Source organism: Rhineura floridana, chromosome 11, assembly GCF_030035675.1.
Source record: "Rhineura floridana isolate rRhiFlo1 chromosome 11, rRhiFlo1.hap2, whole genome shotgun sequence".
NCBI lineage: Eukaryota > Metazoa > Chordata > Lepidosauria > Squamata > Rhineuridae > Rhineura > Rhineura floridana.
The window spans coordinates 24,703,853-24,722,442 of NC_084490.1; the positions used below are offsets into that span (position 1 = coordinate 24,703,853).

Here is an 18,590-nt window from a genome sequence, read left to right on the forward strand (position 1 = left end):
GTGAAAGACCAACCCAAATGGTGTTTGCATTTTGACCAATTTGTAGGGCAGTACAATATCTCAGAGAGGAGTTCAGGTCTCCTGCTCCCCTGGTGCATTCACTATAGCTGCCCAATTTCCCTGCTTTTTAAAGTTTGATAGAAATAGCTGTGGGCTATAGGTACATTCTTAAACCGCAAGATTTTTTGCCTATCAGTGAATATATATTGTGAGGGTCAGAAAGAGTTGCTGAAAATAATATACACAATGTTTTCAATGTTTTTCTATTTAGTTAAATCTTAATTGGGTTCTCCAAATTAATTTCTAAAATTAGGAGAATGTGGAGGCGTGAGCAACGTTACAAAGGACAGCTGCTGAGAGAGAAACTCTTACAAATATTCTGCTGTCTGCACAGACACACAGCTCTAGATTAAAAGGCTATAGTGAATGATGCAGATACTCAAATTCTTCAGGCCTTATTTCTGAGTAGATGTTCCCTGTTATTCAGCTCAGGCCGCAATGCAATAATGTAGCATTTAGGGGCAAAGATGCAGCCCAGCAGCCCAGCACTGGAGGCTAAGATAGAAAAGATCTCCACAGCAACCATGTATTTTCCTTTAGTGCTCAGGTAGGATGGAATAAAGCATAGCCAGACACTGCAAAAGACCAGCATGCTGAAAGTGATGAACTTGGCTTCATTGAAACTATCAGGTAACTTCCTGGCAAGGAAAGCCACAGTGAAACTGACAAAGGCCAGAAAGCCCATGTAGCCCAGGACACAGTAGAACATAATCACCGATCCCTCATTACATTCCAGTACAACTTCTTTGTTCACTGAATGTGTGTCAACATCTGGAAATGGAGGTGAAGATCCCAGCCACACAGTACAGACACCTGCTTGAATAAGGGAGCAGGAAACCACAACAGAATTAGTCAGTCTCTTCCCCACCCACTTCCTCATACTGGATCCTGGTTTGGTGGCCATGAAAGCCAAAACCACTGTGATTGTTTTTGCTAGCACACACGAAACAGCTACTGAGAAGATGATGCCAAAAGCAGTTTGTCGGAGGAAACATGTCATCTTATTACGTTGCCCAATAAATAGCAATGCAGAAAGGAAGCATAGCAGGAGGGAGATCAGGAGAGTGTAAGTGAGGTCCCGGTTGTTGGCTTTGACAATGGGAGTGTTGTGGTGCTTCATAAATATTCCCAGTACCAGAGCTGTGATGAAAGCAAAGGAAAGAGAAAAGAAGGCTAAACTGATGCCCAAAGGCTCTTCATAAGACAAGAAGCTTATATCCTTGGGAATACACAGATCCTGGTTCTTGTTTGGATATTCTTCTTCTGAGCATTTATTACACTCATTCATGTCTGAAAAATAAAATATGTGGTCTTAATCTCAAAAGCATACTGTAATTGTTCCTTCGACACACACAACATTTCACATTCATATTGCAGGTAGAGTCAGTGGTTATAGCATGAAATGTATCCTGGAGTGAGAGCTTTATCCATTTAAAACAACATTAACTTGACTCACTATGATGGCTTTGGTTAAAGTTAATAACAGCCCTGCTGCTGGCACCAACCAGGGTGGAAATAGGGAGAGCAGGAAAATGTCTTTTGGCTATGCCAGCTCCTGGGCTGGCACAGCAAACTATTTATTTATTTATTTATTATCTTTCTATACCGCCCAATAGCCGAAGCTCTCTGGGCGGTTTACAGCATAAAAACATCCAATATACAATAAAAAACATATATCAAACACATTAAAACAATATAACAAAATAACTAAACATAGGTAAACACGTAGACAACGACAGACACAATCCTAAAATGTTAAGTATAAAAACGTATTAAATCAGTTAAAATATTAAGCTGTTTAAGATGTTAATGTTAAAATTACTAAAATATTAAGATTGTGAGTGATAAATGTAGGTGTTAAACGTAGATATTAAAATGTTTAAATGCCTGGGAAAACAAGAAGGTTTTTACCTGGCGCCGAAAGGATAACAATGTTGGCACCAGGCGTACCTCATCAGGGAGAGAATTCCATAAATCGGGGACCACCACAGAGAAAGCCCGTTTCCTTGTTGTCACCTTCCGGGCTTCTCTCTGGGTGGGTCCCCGAAGGAGAGCCTTTGATGTTGAACGTAGTGTACGGGTAGGTTCATATCGGGAGAGGCGCTCCATCAGGTATTGTGGTCCCAAGCCGTGTAAGGCTTTATAAGTCAAAACCAGCACAAATGGTTCTCCCGAGACAACATGCGAGCATCAGAGCTAGCTTTGGATCCAGCAAATCCTTTTCCAGACCAGGTCGTGCCCTGAAATATCCAGTTGGGGGGTACACTTGCAACCCCTGGCAGGCATACCACCCATTGTAGATTCCATCTACCTGGAATGGTAGAGCACCTCCATCTCATTTTTTAAAAAATAATAAACCTCCAGCATGGCAGATCAGGGGTTCTGCCAGGACCTATAAGATTCCTTTCTCATCTGTACGAGATTATATTAAATTTGAAATAAAGGCAATAATCAGGCTGGATGCCCTACAGATATACTATATATTGTGATATCCAAAATCAGATGTGGGGGGAAATCACGGTAGAATTAATCAGTTATTGATTCTGAGGGGGACTCATTATAAATTATTGTTGAATAGATGGACTCTTAGAGTGCAATCTTAACCTTTCCTCTGAACCTTGTGGGGCGTTATGGAGGGATAGGGACACCATTGCATCTGCAGCCCTGTCACACATGCTGGTGAGGATGGAAGTTGCATAGGGGGAGGCAGACAGATTGCTGTGGCAGCTTGGAGTTTTGCATGAAATCAGGTCTGATGCTATCACACAATGGCACTGGGGTTGTCTCAGAATTCAATGGATCTTGCGCTGTCTCAAGCATGTCCTGGAAAGTCCCATTTGGTGGCTTTCCACTGTCTGGCAAGGATCCTGCAGTGGAACCTCTGCCTGCCTGCATGCGTATTTTCTATATCAGTGAAGTGATGCTGCCATCACTCCATCGGTGGCACCTGTCAGGAGGCTGACAGAGCCTCCCCATTTTATTCTCACAACATCCCTGTGAGGTAAGTTAGGCTGAGATATGGTGACTGGCCTAATATTACCCAGTGAGCTTCATGGCTCAGTGGGGATTTGAAGTCTGGTCTCTCAGGTCTTGGTTCTACATTCCAGACACTAACACCACACAGCTCAAATGTTCATTTTATGAAAGTATTCAAAATTGTACACAGAGAAAAATTATTATTATCATTATTATTATTATTATTATTATTATTATTATTATTATTATTATTTATTAAATTTATATACCGCCCGACTAGCAATAGCTCTCTGGGCGGTGAACATGAAATAGCATAAAAATACAATGAATAACAAAATAATACTAAAATACAATCAACAATCCAATACAATAAACATTTTTAAAAGTAAATCAGTGTAACTTAAAATGCTTCAGAGGATAGGAAGGTTTTGACCTGGCGCCGGAAGGAGAGCAGAGTCGGCGCCAGGCGTACTTTCTCGGGGAGACTGTTCCATAGTTCGGGGGCCACCACTGAGAAGGCCCTAGATCTTGTCATCACCCTCCGGGCCTCCCTGAGAGTTGGAACCCGGAGGAGGGCCTTCGTAGCAGAACGTAGTGCACGGGCCGGTTCATATCGGAAGAGGCGTTCCGCAAGGTATCGTGGTCCCGCACCGTATAAGGCTTTATAGGTTAATACCAACACTTTGAATCTAGCCCGGAAACATATTGGCAACCAGCGCAAGCTGGCCAGAACAGGTGTTATATGCTCGGACCGCTTGGTCCTTGTCAGCAATCTGGCCGCCGCATTTTGCACTAGTTGTAGCTTCCGAACTGTCTTCAAAGATAGCCCTACGTAAACCGCATTACAGTAATCCAAACGTGAGGTTACCAGAGCATGTACCACTGATGTAAGGTCCTCTTTACTCAAATAGGGACGTAGCTGGGCTACCAACCGAAGTTGGTAAAACGCATTCCTAACCACCGAGGCTACTTGAGCCTCAAGTGAGAGGGAAGAGTCTAAAAAGATTCCCAGACTACGAACCCGGTCCTTTAGGGGGAGTGTAACCCCATCCAGGACAGGGTATATATCCACCATCCGATCAGAGAACCCGTCCACCAACAGCATCTCAGTTTTGTCTGGATTGAGCTTCAGTTTGTTAACTCTCATCCAGTCCATTGTTGCGGCCAGGCAACGGTTCAGCAAATTGACAGCCTCACCTGAAGAAGATGAAAAGGAGAAGTAGAGCTGCGTGTCATCAGCATACTGATGACAACGCACTCCAAAACTCCTGATGACCTCTCCCAACGGCTTCATGTAGATATTAAAAAGCAGGGGGGACAAAACTGACCCCTGCGGGACCCCATATTGGAGAGCCCGCGGTGTCGAGCAATGTTCCCCAAGCACTACCTTCTGGAGACGACCCGCCAAGTAGGAGCAGAACCACTGCCAAGCAGTACCTCCAACTCCCAACTCCGCGAGCCTCTCCAGAAGGATACCATGGTCGATGGTATCAAAAGCCGCTGAGAGATCAAGGAGAATCAACAGGGTTACACTCCCTCTGTCTCTTTCCTGACATAGGTCATCGTACAGGGCGACCAAGGCTGTCTCGGTGCCAAAACCGGGCCTAAAACCCGATTGAAATGGATCTAGATAATCAGTTTCATCCAATAGTGCCTGGAGCTGGCCAGCAACCACCCGTTCCAAGACCTTGCCCAGGAATGGAACATTTGCCACTGGCCTGTAGCTGTTAAAATTGTCTGGGTCCAAGGAAGGCTTTTTCAGGAGTGGTCTCACCACTGCCTCTTTCAGACAGCCCGGGACCACTCCCTCTCGTAAAGAGGCATTTATCACTTCCTTGGCCCAGCTACCTGTTCCATTCCTGCTAGTTTTTATCAGCCAGGAGGGGCACAGAAATGGTTCAAGGAAGAAGTAATATTAATTTTAGAAGTCTACCTCTACTGGCATGACAATCCTTTTTTAGTTATTGGAGCAAAAATTTAGAAAGATTGAAACTGTCAAGAGTGTTTGTCATCATTCTTTTTTCTTTTCTTTTTTGCTGTTGTGTTTTGATTGGTTCTTGCATTCTGTTTATTTCCTTCCTTCCTTCCTTCCTTCCTTCCTTATTTATGTTTTTGAGCATTTTTTAAATGTTTGATATGATGGAGAAGAAATACAGTTCAGTTTGCATTTAAAGCTGAATTTATCAAATCTACACTTTTTGAAACAAGATGAAAGCCAAAAGACAGTCATCCTTCAAAATACTCATTTATCTAAATTTTGTGATGCAGTTATCCAATCAAAGTTTACAAAAATGCATGGGAAATGTTTATGAAAATGAATATATTTCTGTAAATGGCATAAAATGCATTATATTAGGAGAATTTGCTTGCAAAAATATGTGCATTAGTCAAACCCACATAAAATGTGTTTAATAGGAGAAATTCACAGTAAAATACTGAAGAATTTTCATAAGCAATCACACTAAGATGCTGAAGGCTTTATGTTAGGTTTTAAAAAAAAACCAGCAATTGCTGCAGAACTTAATTTAAGATTAGCAAATGAAAAACCGAGAGAATCAAAATTTCCATCCCTATTGTGATTATATATGACAGATAGATACACAATTAAATAATAAAAAACAAGATGGTCCCAGAATCCCCCAGTATTGTTTAGGAGTGACATCCCTGTTGTCCATCAATTGTAAGATCTAAGCATTGTTCAAAGACAGAACCAAGTAAAGTAGATGGCAATAGTCAATTGTCAACTTGCTAAATGCATGAAAGAGGGCTGCTGAATGTGGGGAGGAAATTCACAACCTTCCTAATCAATCAGGAAATAACCACTGACAACAAGAAGACCATGTTTGAGACCTCAATGTGTGAATGAAGCTCAAACCTACCTTTGAAAGTTATCCTCTTTGCTAAGGGCAGGTCCACACCATACATTTAACGTACATCCAACACACATTATAAATCACATAACTTCCCCCAAAGAATCTGTAGTTTGTTAAGGGTGCTGGGAATTTGTAGCACATTTCCAGAATTCTTTGAGAGAAGTCATGTGCTTTAAATGTGCATTGGATTTGCTTTAAATATATGTGGATCTGCCCTAATAAGCTATTATCAGAACTGCCCATAATCTAGCTTCATAGAGGCATTGCCATGTTTATTCATGGTATTTGTTGTGAATAACCTGAGGAATATGATCTCAAACACCAGGTTGTTCCTTCTTCACCAGCAGCTCCCTCCAAATCCCTCCCTACCAAACACAAAACAAAGCTATTCTGTTTTATTATTCTGTACAGTGTATGCATAATTCTTACCCTCCTGAGTGGAAATCTTCCCTTCAGGGCATGGAATGCAATCGTAGCAGCAAAATGGTTCCCCCTCCTTCACTTTCTTCCTAGAACCAGAACGGCACCTTTCAGCACATAGGGAAAGAGGCTGCAACTACACCATAAATGAGAGATCAGAATTATGTTGAGAATAAGAAGTTGTATTCAGCTAAGTCCTCCCCATTGAACTTAAATCAACATAACTGAATGAGCCTAAGTTAGTTACGTTTAAGTTCAATGGGTTTACTCTGAGTAAGAATAGCATTGAATATCTTCCAATGGGATTGGAATCCTTATGTTTTCAGCAACTTTTCATATGCTACTAAAGTGGCCTTTCTTTTAGTAATGTGTAAAGAGAGCCAATGCTACAAGCTATTGCTTCTTTTCTTTATTAATACGATAAATATTGTACCACATCATGTCTATCCTTATCATTATTACATTATCAAAACTGACCAGTTCTCTGAAAAATTATTCCCTACTTTGTTTCCTGTACAGGCTTATTCAAGGGTTATAAAGTGTATGTTTTCATACACAACTAGACATTGCAAACAGATGCTAGGAATAGATGTATATGAATCATAGGCACAGGTTTAAGTTAGTATCTATATGAATGGATGGAGCTTGGATGAATGTTAAATGGCATATATTGTGATTTCATGTATATTTAACAGATATAATTAAACAGTTCTTATGATTGCTATGTTCTTGTCTTTGTCAACTGAGAAGTTGTTTGAAGAAAACTTACAACAGAATGTAGTGGTTCCAGCATTCAGCATTCAGCATTATGCTTCCTTCAATTAAAAATAAGCCAAAATTTACAGGGGTTCATCTTTGTCTGATAAAATTAATTTTAAACATCAGGACAGAAAGTTAGTACTCATTCAGAATTGGATGTCTTCTCATATTTTTGACAATTGGGCCCTACCTGGTTGAACCACTTGTGCCATATTATGGCATCTCCATTGATGGTGAGCACTTGGTTGGGATCCACCTTCCCAACTTTCACTCTATGAAATGATTTGTTTGAGGAAACAATCCAATTGATTACATCAAATCCAGCCACCAACTCCCCACGTTGGTTAAAGGAAACCTTGTCCCCACCACTGTTGTTAAATGAGACACTTCTAAGAAAGTGATGAAGCTAGATTGAACAAAAAAAGACAAGAGTTTGGAATTGGATTGATGTCTAATGTCGTGTATGGTTTTTAAATAGGAAAATATTCATGAAAAATATGCTCACTGTATGATTCAGAAATCAGGAAAATCATAGCTTATATTATTATTACTAGATGACTTATTACACTTATAACTCACTTTGTACAGAAGTCTCAAAGTGATTATTAAAATAAAATACAATATGCAAAAGAAACATTTTAAAATGAATACAAAATATAAGCAAACCTTTCATATAGAAAGTTCTTAGATCAGAAAGAAAAAAACCAGAAAAGTCACCCTAAAATATCAACTATTTTGTCATTCTGTCAAGTTGCATGAAGTAGCTCACCTGGTGGATACCCTATGTGGATCAGGAAAATTATTAAAGCACACAATTTTCATATACTAGGTTCACTAACAATAAAGTGGGAATCAGAGACGATTAATTTTCAGAACTAGTTGATTGGAGGTGAAGGATGAGGGAAACATGAGTACCGCAGAACTTTGGGGAGACAGTTTTATTATACAGATCGGGGACAATTGCAACACAATTGCGGTGGGCTGTCACATGAAGTTGTTGAGCCCGTTACCTTCCACAACTGTTGATTTTGCCACTCCAGTCGTCCTCTGCCTTTTACTGTTCTGTGGTTGAGTGTAGATGACGACATGCTATGTAAAGCATGAGCAGCAGCATACACTGCATTGTAGATGCTGTAGCTGTGGCCTGACATGCTCAGTTCAAAAAATGGTGCTGGAAGACTCTCCAACTTCTCCTCCCCAGTGCAAGTGTCCCCCATAATATCTTCTGCATCTGAATTTGGGAATACACAGCCAAACGCCTCTTGCCAGAAGTCCCTGATAAAACCATCTCCTTTTGAGCTGGAAGGATTTCGTCCTTCAACAAGTGTTTTGAATTGTGGTAGATCGTTGGAATGGATTGTGAAAGACAGGACACCATGGAATATTTCTACATCCCAAGTCCTTTGATAAACCAGTGAAGTGAGCTCCATTTGGGCTGTTGTTATCCACACTATACCTTTTAGTAGACTTGGTGGATTTTCTGAATAATATGGAAACCACCTTAAAAACACCATGGAATTAGATTTTCCATAAAACATAACAACATTGGCTTTGCTGTTCATTATTTCATTATATATTTTTGCCCCGTTTTCTAGTATTTCATTAACTTCAGAGACAGAATTTAACGTGGGGACTTTTTTTATGAAGGCAGAGCAGACTCCTTTCTTGGAAAACTGTGGCAACACAGTTTGCAAAAATCTGTCACCATTTTCATCATTCATTGTGAGGACCCCAACCCATGTCCACCTAAAATGCAGAAGCAAAGAAAGAATTCCTGTATACTGAAGGGCCTCATGAGGGACCATCTGGTAGAATGAATGTCCTAGGTTCTCATCATCCATCAACGGAACAGAACCATATATGAGCTGAAAAGAGATGTGGGAAGGAGATAAAATAATTTATATTGCATATTAAAGAGTTCAAAACATATTAGAATCCAGTGCAGGATTCCAGTGAAAACCATCAGCAACATAGGGAGTGAGTTTTTGGCAATTCCCCCTTCCCTGAGCAACCCCTACACCCCTATCTCCTCCAGGTGATTAGGAGACCTTCAGAAGCAGATATTTGTGGGATGTGGGGTCTAAAGGGAGCAAGAGGAATGATAAAAAAGTACATCCTTCCCCATTTCATAGATGGATATCTTCTGTTAATGAGGGGGACACCATCCATACATTATGTTAGCAATATTTACAACAATAAGGTAAGAAAACTGAGTTTTATTATTTCTCCATATAGGGAGTTGTGACTAAAAGAATAAAGGCTGGCCTGTTGCTGTTGAATAGGTCCATGGCCGAAGGAAGAATGCCCTGAGAATTACGTGGCTCAAAATTTTCATTCTGTAATTGCTGCATTATGCCACCATTCTGAGAATAATTGAAAAATAAAGTAAGGAGATGTTCTGTGCGATCATATATTTGTATACAGTGATGTACATGTGAAATCTGTGAAATAATGGGCTGCAAATTTTCAAGTTCGGTTCATTCTTGAGAAAACTTCTGTCAGTGTTTTTTTTTTACAGTTTACACATGACGGAGACATTACTCACATTCGTTAGAAACATATGAAGCTGCTTTATACTGAGTCAGACAAATAGTCCATCAAGCTCAGTATTGTCTACACTGACTTGAAGTGGTTCTGCAGAGTTTCAGACAAGGGCCCTACCTGGAGGTGTTGGAGACTGAACCAGAAATCTTCTGCATGCAAAGCAGTCACTCTACTACAGAGCTGCAGCCTTTCTCACAAAATATTCATTACAATAATGGTGAGAATGGAAACACTTATTATTTATATTCAATAAATAATATCCCGTATTTCTACATAACACAGTGTGGAATTATCCCAGGGTTTAGAAGAGGCCAGTCTTCCTCTTGCCTACTCATGGTATCTACTTGAGCGTGCATATAAATAATGAGCTCTTTTCTCCCTTGAACTTTCCCTGTTGCCTGGATAGCTGTTACTCAATTTTGGGCACTTAAGTTTTGCTTTAACTAAAACCAGAGTTCAGTTGGCAAAATGTGGCCCCTTCTTACATAGTTTATGTGAATATAGTCCTGAATCCCACTTTCAATTTTTGTCATTTATGAATCAACCATAAAGAGCATTTCATGTATTATTTATTTTATCCAGCTTTCTGTGGTAAAATGAAAGTTAAGATAGTTTACAAATACAAATATCACAAACTATGAATTAAGTGCAATCCTAACAATAAAACAAAACAAAGAGCAGTAGCAAGAGCATCATAAAAGCAGATCAGCCAAAGCAAACTAATAAAAAATATTGAAGTCTGTCTCATTTCCAAGGCCCACAGAAATGTCTTTGAATCACAAAATAGGAAATGTGGAAGGATCAAGAAAGTGTGAGTTAAATTCCCATAGTATGTACACAAACACACTCACACAGAGAGCAGTCCTACCTGTGGAACCTTATAGTTATTCAGGAGAGTTGCCATATTAATGGAAATATGGGAATCCAGTCCCCCAATGATTGCTACTAGATTTTTCGCATTGTCACAAAGGTAGTTGGGAATAAATCTCTCCACTGCTGATAGAAGAAGTAATGTGGCATGATAGGTCCTCCTTGCATTGCTATAGCTGTCATAGATATGGAAGCCCAAAGTGAAATTGGGGAGGATGTGAGGGTTTTCATTGATCTCCTTTACTGCGAAGGCCAAGGCCACAATGTGCTGGTAATGCTTGGGCACTACGCTAGAATGAGAGTTGTATTCTGTATCAGAAAGGTATTTCACATTTCATTTAGTAATTGCCACAGGGTTCGGTATCTCCTTTATATATTATTACCTAATTAATCAATTAATTATTACAGTATTTGTGTGTTATCTTTGTTGAAGCTCTCTTTGTCCTAAGAGATAATACCAGTGTTCATGTCCAGAACTATGCTTTCTGAGTAGAGTATCACTTGCTAAAATGAACTATGCTGAAACTTAAATCAGCTGGGTACTTTATTTAGCCTAAAAAAGAAATGCTTAAAGGGAGATAATGAAAAAAAAATGGAAATGTACTGCGTTCAAGTCGATTCCGACTTATGGCGACCCTATGAATAGGGTTTTCATGGTAAGCGGTATCCAGAGGTGGTTTACATTGCCTTACTCTGAGGCTGAGAGGCAGTGACTGGCCCAAGTTCACCCAGCAAGCTTCTTGGCTGTGTGGGGATTCAAACTCTGGTCTCCCAGGTCGTAGTCCAACACTCTAACCACTATGCAACACTGACTCTTTAAGGGGAGATGATACCTGTCTGTAAATATCTGAAAAGCTGTCATGCAGAAGATGGAGTAGACATATTCTGCTGCTGCTCAGGAAAAGATTAAAGCTAATGGCTTGGAAGGAAGCACATTTTGGCTAAAGAATAGGAGAAACTTCTTATCATTAAGAGTTGTTTGACAGTGGAACAGACTGCCTCAGGAGTTGGTGAGCTATCTTTGGTTGGAGATTTTTAAGCAGAGCCTTGACAGGATCTCTCAGGAATGCTGTAGTTGCAAGATCTCCACTGAGTTTAGGGTTGGACACTTTCATCACCAGGATACCTTTCAGCTCTAAAATTCCATTACCTTTTGGAGGTACTATTTAATGCACTCATAAACATTCATACTAATACAATTCTCATTCTGCATAATCTTACTAAGACAGTTTCAGTGAAACAAAGTTCTAAAAGAAAACAATGATTGAAGAAAACAATCAGGAGATGATCCAACTGAATATCAAGAATGAGGAATGTGTGAATAAATTATGAAAATAATGAAGAAGGGAAGTCCTGGTAATGTTTACATTGAAGTTCAAAGATCAGCATATGTGAGTTTAAACAGAAAATTTATGAAAGTCCTGGCACAAGATGAATGGACTTTGAAAATATCAATTTATTTTTTTAAATTGTATCCCATCCTTCATCATATGACCTCAGGATAGGTTACAACACTAAAGATAAAAAAGTCCTAAAACAATAACAGAATCAATTCACTAAATACCAACCATCCATTAATACGATACAACACAGGTCAATTGCTCACATCATTCAAAACACCTGAAGAAACAGAAAGGGTTTCAGCTGTCACCTAAAATAGACAGCATCTGTGCCAGCAGGATCTCCAGGGTACATATTCCATAACTATGCTATTGATGAGAAGGCTCACTGGCAGGTCATAGACCCCTCCAGATGCTTCTTCAGCTAACCATAAAATATGGATTCCTTGGATTTCCTTGGGTTACTGTGGTGGTATGGTAGTTTTGAGTTTTCATATCTCCAGATGTCACAAAATATAGGAAAAGTAGATCTGAGATTGGAGGGACCATAGTTATAGAGCAGCCATAAAGGTAGAGGACTTTTTTTTTTCAGATTATCCTAGACTATACCACAACAACTCTAGTTAAAAAGGAGAATTGGAAAAGAAAGCTGTGAAAATCCTCTGCTTGGATAACTACTGCTAGTAGAACAGAGAGAACTGGGCTAGCAGTACAATTGCATGCACACAAGCCAGCAACAAGTCCCTTTCATTTCATAGGGTTGACTCCCTGGTAAGAATGAAAGAGAAATTTATTTGGAAGCCAAAATTCCTAATTCATAGTTCATGAACCAGAACAAAACTATCCTCAACAAAACAGCATATATTAAGAGGAAAATGTGTACAAGAATGCTTATATAACAATGCATTATATTACAAAAAAGTGCTGGCAAAATATCTATATTAGGGGAAATTGTGTACAAAAATGCATGTATTAGGTGACATGTAGGAACATGTACACAAATTTTTCATTGGATTTGTAAAAAGAAATCTGCAAATTTATACAGAAATGGAACAAACTGAACTTGGGAAAGGAAACTGAGAAACTGAAAAATGATATATTCAGCCATCCCTTCTCCCAAGATTGCATCCTGATTGGACAAATTCACTCCATAGAAGGGTTTTTCATGCCTTTGAGAGTCCTGATCATGATTATCATCTGTTCAAAATTCAAGAGATATTAAAACAATGTCAGTAGAATTAAGTGAATCCAAAAGGGCATGTGTGTGAATCCCAAAGCTTTGATATGGTAGGGCCTGAATGCATTTCTCTTCAGGTAAAAACATTCTCAAAAAAAGAAAAATGTCAAAGAGATCACTTTAATTATAAATGATCTAATTATGACTTAAAATGCATGTTCTGCTTATCAGTGTTGCATGTTTTAATCACCCTATAGCCTGCTATTCTAGGAAATATTTCACAGAGCAATATTTTCCAGAATAGCAGGCCATAAGGTGAATACATATGAAAGAGGCTATGTGTATTTCTTGCCAGAGGAAATAAGACATTCTCTAGAAACAGCGCTGCTTTTAAAAATCAGTCAGTATGCTATTTGGGCATAAAGGTTCACACAAATAATGAATATATATATATATAACAATTTTCCAAAGGTTAACATGGTCTGAACATAATTTGATTAACTATTCAAAGACAGAACTTTCCCAAATATATTACCAGTTGTTGAATGTATAAATAAAAACAGTCCACCAAATGCAGAAAAGAGTACAACAGATTTTCAACAAGAAATGTCTAGGAAAGAAGGTTTTTTTAAAAAGAAATGGGCAAAATCAAACCCAAGATACACTGGGATCAGTGGGTTAGGATCTGGCGGATCTCTGGCTCAGCTGGCTGGTTCCCAGTTATGCTGGCTGACCTGAGATCAGTGTAACTTATGCTGGCATAACCCCCAAAACTGGGTGTGCCAGAGGAGTGGTGAGAGTAGGGCTGAGAGCAGGGGGACTTACATTGGATCCTAACTCCATTCAGCTCAGTCATATGACCTAGAAAACCAGCTGAATTTATACCAGTGTAAGTCAAACTCTATTTTATAGGCTTGTTTTCCCTCTGTCAGGCTTGGACCGGCTCTGTCATGAGTGCTGTGGAGAACTCTTGACAGGACTGGTCTGAAGAGGAGGAGATCTGGGATCCAGGGGAGGGTCCCAATGGTCTGAGAGCTGTGGAGGAGGACATCAAGGAAAGCCCCAGTGATCTGCCCACTGACAGCCCCTCCCCCAAGGTGTTGGCTGACATGGATGAGGGGGTTCAGCTATTAGTTCCTTGGATCATGACACCCTCAGCAGCCTATTCGCTGCTGAGCAAGCCTCCTGTGGCTGGCCTGACCTCAGCCTATGAGTGGATGTTAGAGTTAGGGCCAGGGGAGCATCTGGCAGAGTTGTCCTCACTTCCTTCACAGGTGTGAACAAACTGGCCCTGTTAATCAGCCTACAAGTAGGAGTGCTTGCTTGTTTGCCCAGTCCAGAGCTGAGACGAAAGTCCCACACAAGTAGTTGTGCCTGCCCCATTCATTATTAAAGGGACTCAGGGGGCATGTAAAGCGTTGGAACAACACCTTCACTTGAGTAGCCATGCCAAGCAGTGTCTTGTATTGACCTTCGTGCAGCGTGATCTGTACCCTTTTCTATGTTCTAGTCCTGTGTTAACCTGTGGATTAAATCCATTGGCAATAACTGAGTCTAGAGTCCTGAGTCTGGATCTGTCAGAGGGAGCCAGGATGGCTCAGCTGGCAGTAGCCCCACTCTGAATAGGATTTGGAACTGATGTACTTTATGCCGGTTTAACTTAAGCCATCATAAATTACACTACCTTCCATGACTCGGAATTGCTCTGCTAATCTAAAAAGTGGTGTCTGGACGGGGGGAAAAAAGCTTAAAGATGGTATGACATGGTAACAAACCCAAGTGGTAATTTAAAAAATGATCAATGAGATTTTATCCATTGTAGGTGAAGCTGAGGGTTTGTTAAAAGCTTTTGGAAGTAAATATTCAAAGTTATTATCTTCTCTCTTTAGGAACACAAAGATAATGTTTAGAACAGAATTAAAATAATTTGTAGAAACTGATGCTTGTACTCTCTCTCTCTCTCTCTCTCTCAAAGAAAAGCATCCTTGTTCTCTGCATTCACCTAACTCGGGGTAGTCACATGGTGCCCTCTAAATGTTGTTAGACTACAGCTCCCATAACTCCTGGCCAGTGGCCATCCTGGTTGTAGCTGGTGGGACTTGTCATCCAATGATATCTGGAGGGCACCACATTGGCTATCCCTGCCTTAACCTTTTCGAATAACCCAAGCCAAGATGTCAGTGTTCTGCTATAGCTCCTGCACTCATTATCCCAGAGACAAAAGTCATGGAAACAAAAGCAAGGAATCATTAAGGTCTTACACAATCAATTCTGTCAGTGTTGGCAGGGGTTCTTCCATGAAGGATATTTCACTGGCGACGATACCAGCATGATAAGCAATGCCACCAATGATGAAGTCTCCTGACTGATGATACATATGAAGTGGAGGCTGTGGATAGTAGAAGTTGCATTGAACAACATGAGCCTCACAAGCCATGTGAGGAAACAAGGCCAGCAGCACGATGACAAAAGTCACCATCCTCAGTAGAAGGAAAAAACTTCTCTCTACCTACAGGATCCCATTTTCTCATCTAAAGCACAGTTATTAAAGCCTCTGTGGTTAAAACTGCCTGACTTGAACATTTCACATTTTCTCAATAGGCCCAAAGCCTGGAATATCCAGTATCAGAGCTGTGGGTCTTTGCCTGTTCCGAGTCCCTCTCCCTATCTCTGAATAATACTGGGTATATTTATGACATTCTTCACAGTATTTGTTGTTTGTTTTGCTAGTGGCCAGGGAAACTCCACAGGGATTTGGATAAACATCAGAACTAATTACTATGCTTCTGACAAAGTATTTGTGAAGTTAATTGTTAAGTTAAAGGTAATTATTACGTTAAAATTGGGAATTGAGAAAAGTTGATTGGTGCATGTTGTGAACAGAAGTTTTCCTTCTCAGTTAGATAGGAAAGGAGAGTGGGACTTGGAATGACCCATGGCAATAGAAGGACACTGGATTCAAGAGAAAAAAAGTGGGAGCCAGTAACCAAGCCCTGGCCCCTGGTTTGGGACTGAGACAGCTTTAGTTGCCTTAATGGATGAGGGTTGTCAGGAGACAGAAAGGGAGAGTGTGACCCTGTTGATTCTCCTGGATCTTTCAGATCTTTGATACCGGTATGTATGATACCACTGCCCATGGTGTCCTATTGAACTGACTTTGTGGGATGAAAGTTTGGGACACAATCATTTGGTGTTTCCATTCCTACATGCAGAGTGTGTCACAAAAGGAACACTGGAGGGTTCTGCTGATCTTGATGGCAGTTCCATCTTGTCTCCCATGCTCTTTCTTACAGTTAATTTCTTCAGGTGTTATTCCTCATTAGGTGTTCCCTGTTGTTCAGCTCAGGTCACAATGTTATAATGTAGCATTTGGGAGCAAAGATGCAACCCAGCAGCCCAGCACTGGAGGCTAAAATCTCCACAGCAAGCATGTTTCTTCCCTTGGTACTCAGGTATGTTGGAACGAAAGATACCCCAATCCTGCAAAAGACTAACATGCTGAAATTGATGAACTTTGCTTCATTGAAATTATCAGGCAACATCCTAACAAGGAAAATCCATAGTAAAACTGGCAATAGCCGGGAAACCCATACAGTCCAGGACATGGTAAAACATAGACCCAGATCCCACATTACATTCCAGTACAACATCTTTAGTCATTGTGTGCATGTCAACATCTGAGAATGGGGGTGAGAATCTGAGCCACACATTGCAGATGCCTCCTGGATCCTGGTTTCCTTGCCGTGAAAACCAAAAACAGTGTGATGATTTTAGCTAGCACACAAGAAACAACCACTGAGAAAATGATGCCAAAAGCAGTTTGTTGGAGGAGACACACTACGTTTTCAGGCTGTCCAATGAACAGCAGTGCAGAAAGGAAGCAGAACAGAAGGGAGATAAGGAGGTTGTAAGTGAAGTCCCAATTATTGGCTTTGACAATGGGAGTACTGTGGTGCTTCATAAATGTTCCCAGGATCAGAGCTGTGATGAAAGAAAAGGAAAGAGCAAAGCAGGCTAAAATGATCCCCAAAGGTCCTTCATGAGACAAGAAGATTATATCATTGGAAATACACCTATCCCTATTATTGTTTATTTTTCTTCTGAGCATTTAATACATTCATTCATATTTGAAAAAGAAAGTATGTAGTCTTATTTTTTTTTAAAAAAAAAAATGCTGTAATTGTTTCTTTCAAATAGGGAACATACTGGGCTCCTGCTGGGAGGAAGGGCCGGATATAAATCAAGTAATAAATAAACAATAAATAAATAAATAAAATATTCATATTTTAGGATAGATTTGGTGTTTACAGCAATAATGGATCACAGGTGATTTAAGTGGCATAGACCTTTGTAAATCAGCATTATATTGACTTGATATGTTAGCATTGGTTAAAGTGAATATACATCCTAGCCCAGGCCAACACATTGTCAAGGGCAGACAACACACACCATATTATTTCTTCTTCAGCTGCGGATCCCTCCATGCCCCACCTTAACAAACATTTCTATCACACTAGACTCTTTCCAATATATGCATAATTTATATCCTCCTCAGCTGAAATCTTCCCTTCTGGACATGCAATGCAATCACAGCAGCAAAATGGCTCCCCCTCCTTCACTTTCTTCATAAAGCTAGGATGGCACCTCTCAGTACATAAAGAAAGCAGTTGAGTCTAATCCATAAGTGAGAGATCAGGATAATAATGTTGAGAATAATGCTCTTAGAATATTTTAGGAATTTTTCTTTTATTCCTATGTGATACCTCCTTCCAGTAATGTATGATCAATGCTACAATCAAATGCTACTTTTCTTTAACAATAAATATGGTACCAAATCATGCCTATATATTTATTATTTTGTATTATAAATATATACCATATACAAACATTATATACAATATATAAAATATCAAATTGACCAGTTCTCTTTAAACTGATTCCATACTTTGTTTCCTGTATGGACTTTTATACAAAATAGGTTATTTATTATTATTTATTTATTTATTATTTAGTTGCATTTCTAAACCGCCCTATAGCTAGCAGCTCCCAGGGCGGTGTACAACATGATAAAACCACAATATTTAAAATACAGCAAGTGTGTATTGCGCAGACAATATAAACATTATATAAACAAAGTGAAAGAAAACTAAAAAAAGAAGATTAAAAGCTATTTATTATAAAAGTTATTTATTTATTTATTTATTTATTTATTAAACTTATATACCGCCCGACTAGCAATAGCTCTCTATTGAGGTTTTATAATGTATGTATACATATGTGTACATATACACATACATTCTTTTTAAAAAAATTAAACTTTTAATGTAACCATGAATATAGTCACCTTAAGTCACACTTCTACTTCAACTAAATATTGCCAGTAGATGCTGGCAATAGGTGCATTTGAGTCATGGACATAATTTTAAGATATCATCTACTTAAATGTATAGAGCTTGGTTGAATTTTGAATGACATATTGATGTATATTTAAACTAGTAGAGATAAAATTAATTTCTATTTTAAATTTCCTCCAAACCACTTCTCAATTAAATAGCAACCATAACAACTTGT

The 18,590-nt window shown here is 39.5% G+C and overlaps 1 protein-coding gene across 1 annotated transcript; it reads right to left on the reverse strand.

Moving 5' to 3' along the window:
• Window positions 1-448: 448 nt before the first annotated feature.
• LOC133367552 (vomeronasal type-2 receptor 26-like) lies at window positions 449-15,498 on the reverse strand. Its single transcript, XM_061591644.1, has 6 exons — window positions 15,281-15,498; window positions 10,501-10,792; window positions 8,099-8,953; window positions 7,279-7,494; window positions 6,339-6,465; window positions 449-1,350 (listed from the first exon to the last, which is right to left on the reverse strand). The coding sequence occupies exons 1-6, from the start codon at window positions 15,496-15,498 to the stop codon at window positions 449-451; spliced, it is 2,610 nt and encodes an 869-aa protein (XP_061447628.1).
• Window positions 15,499-18,590: the final 3,092 nt, after the last annotated feature.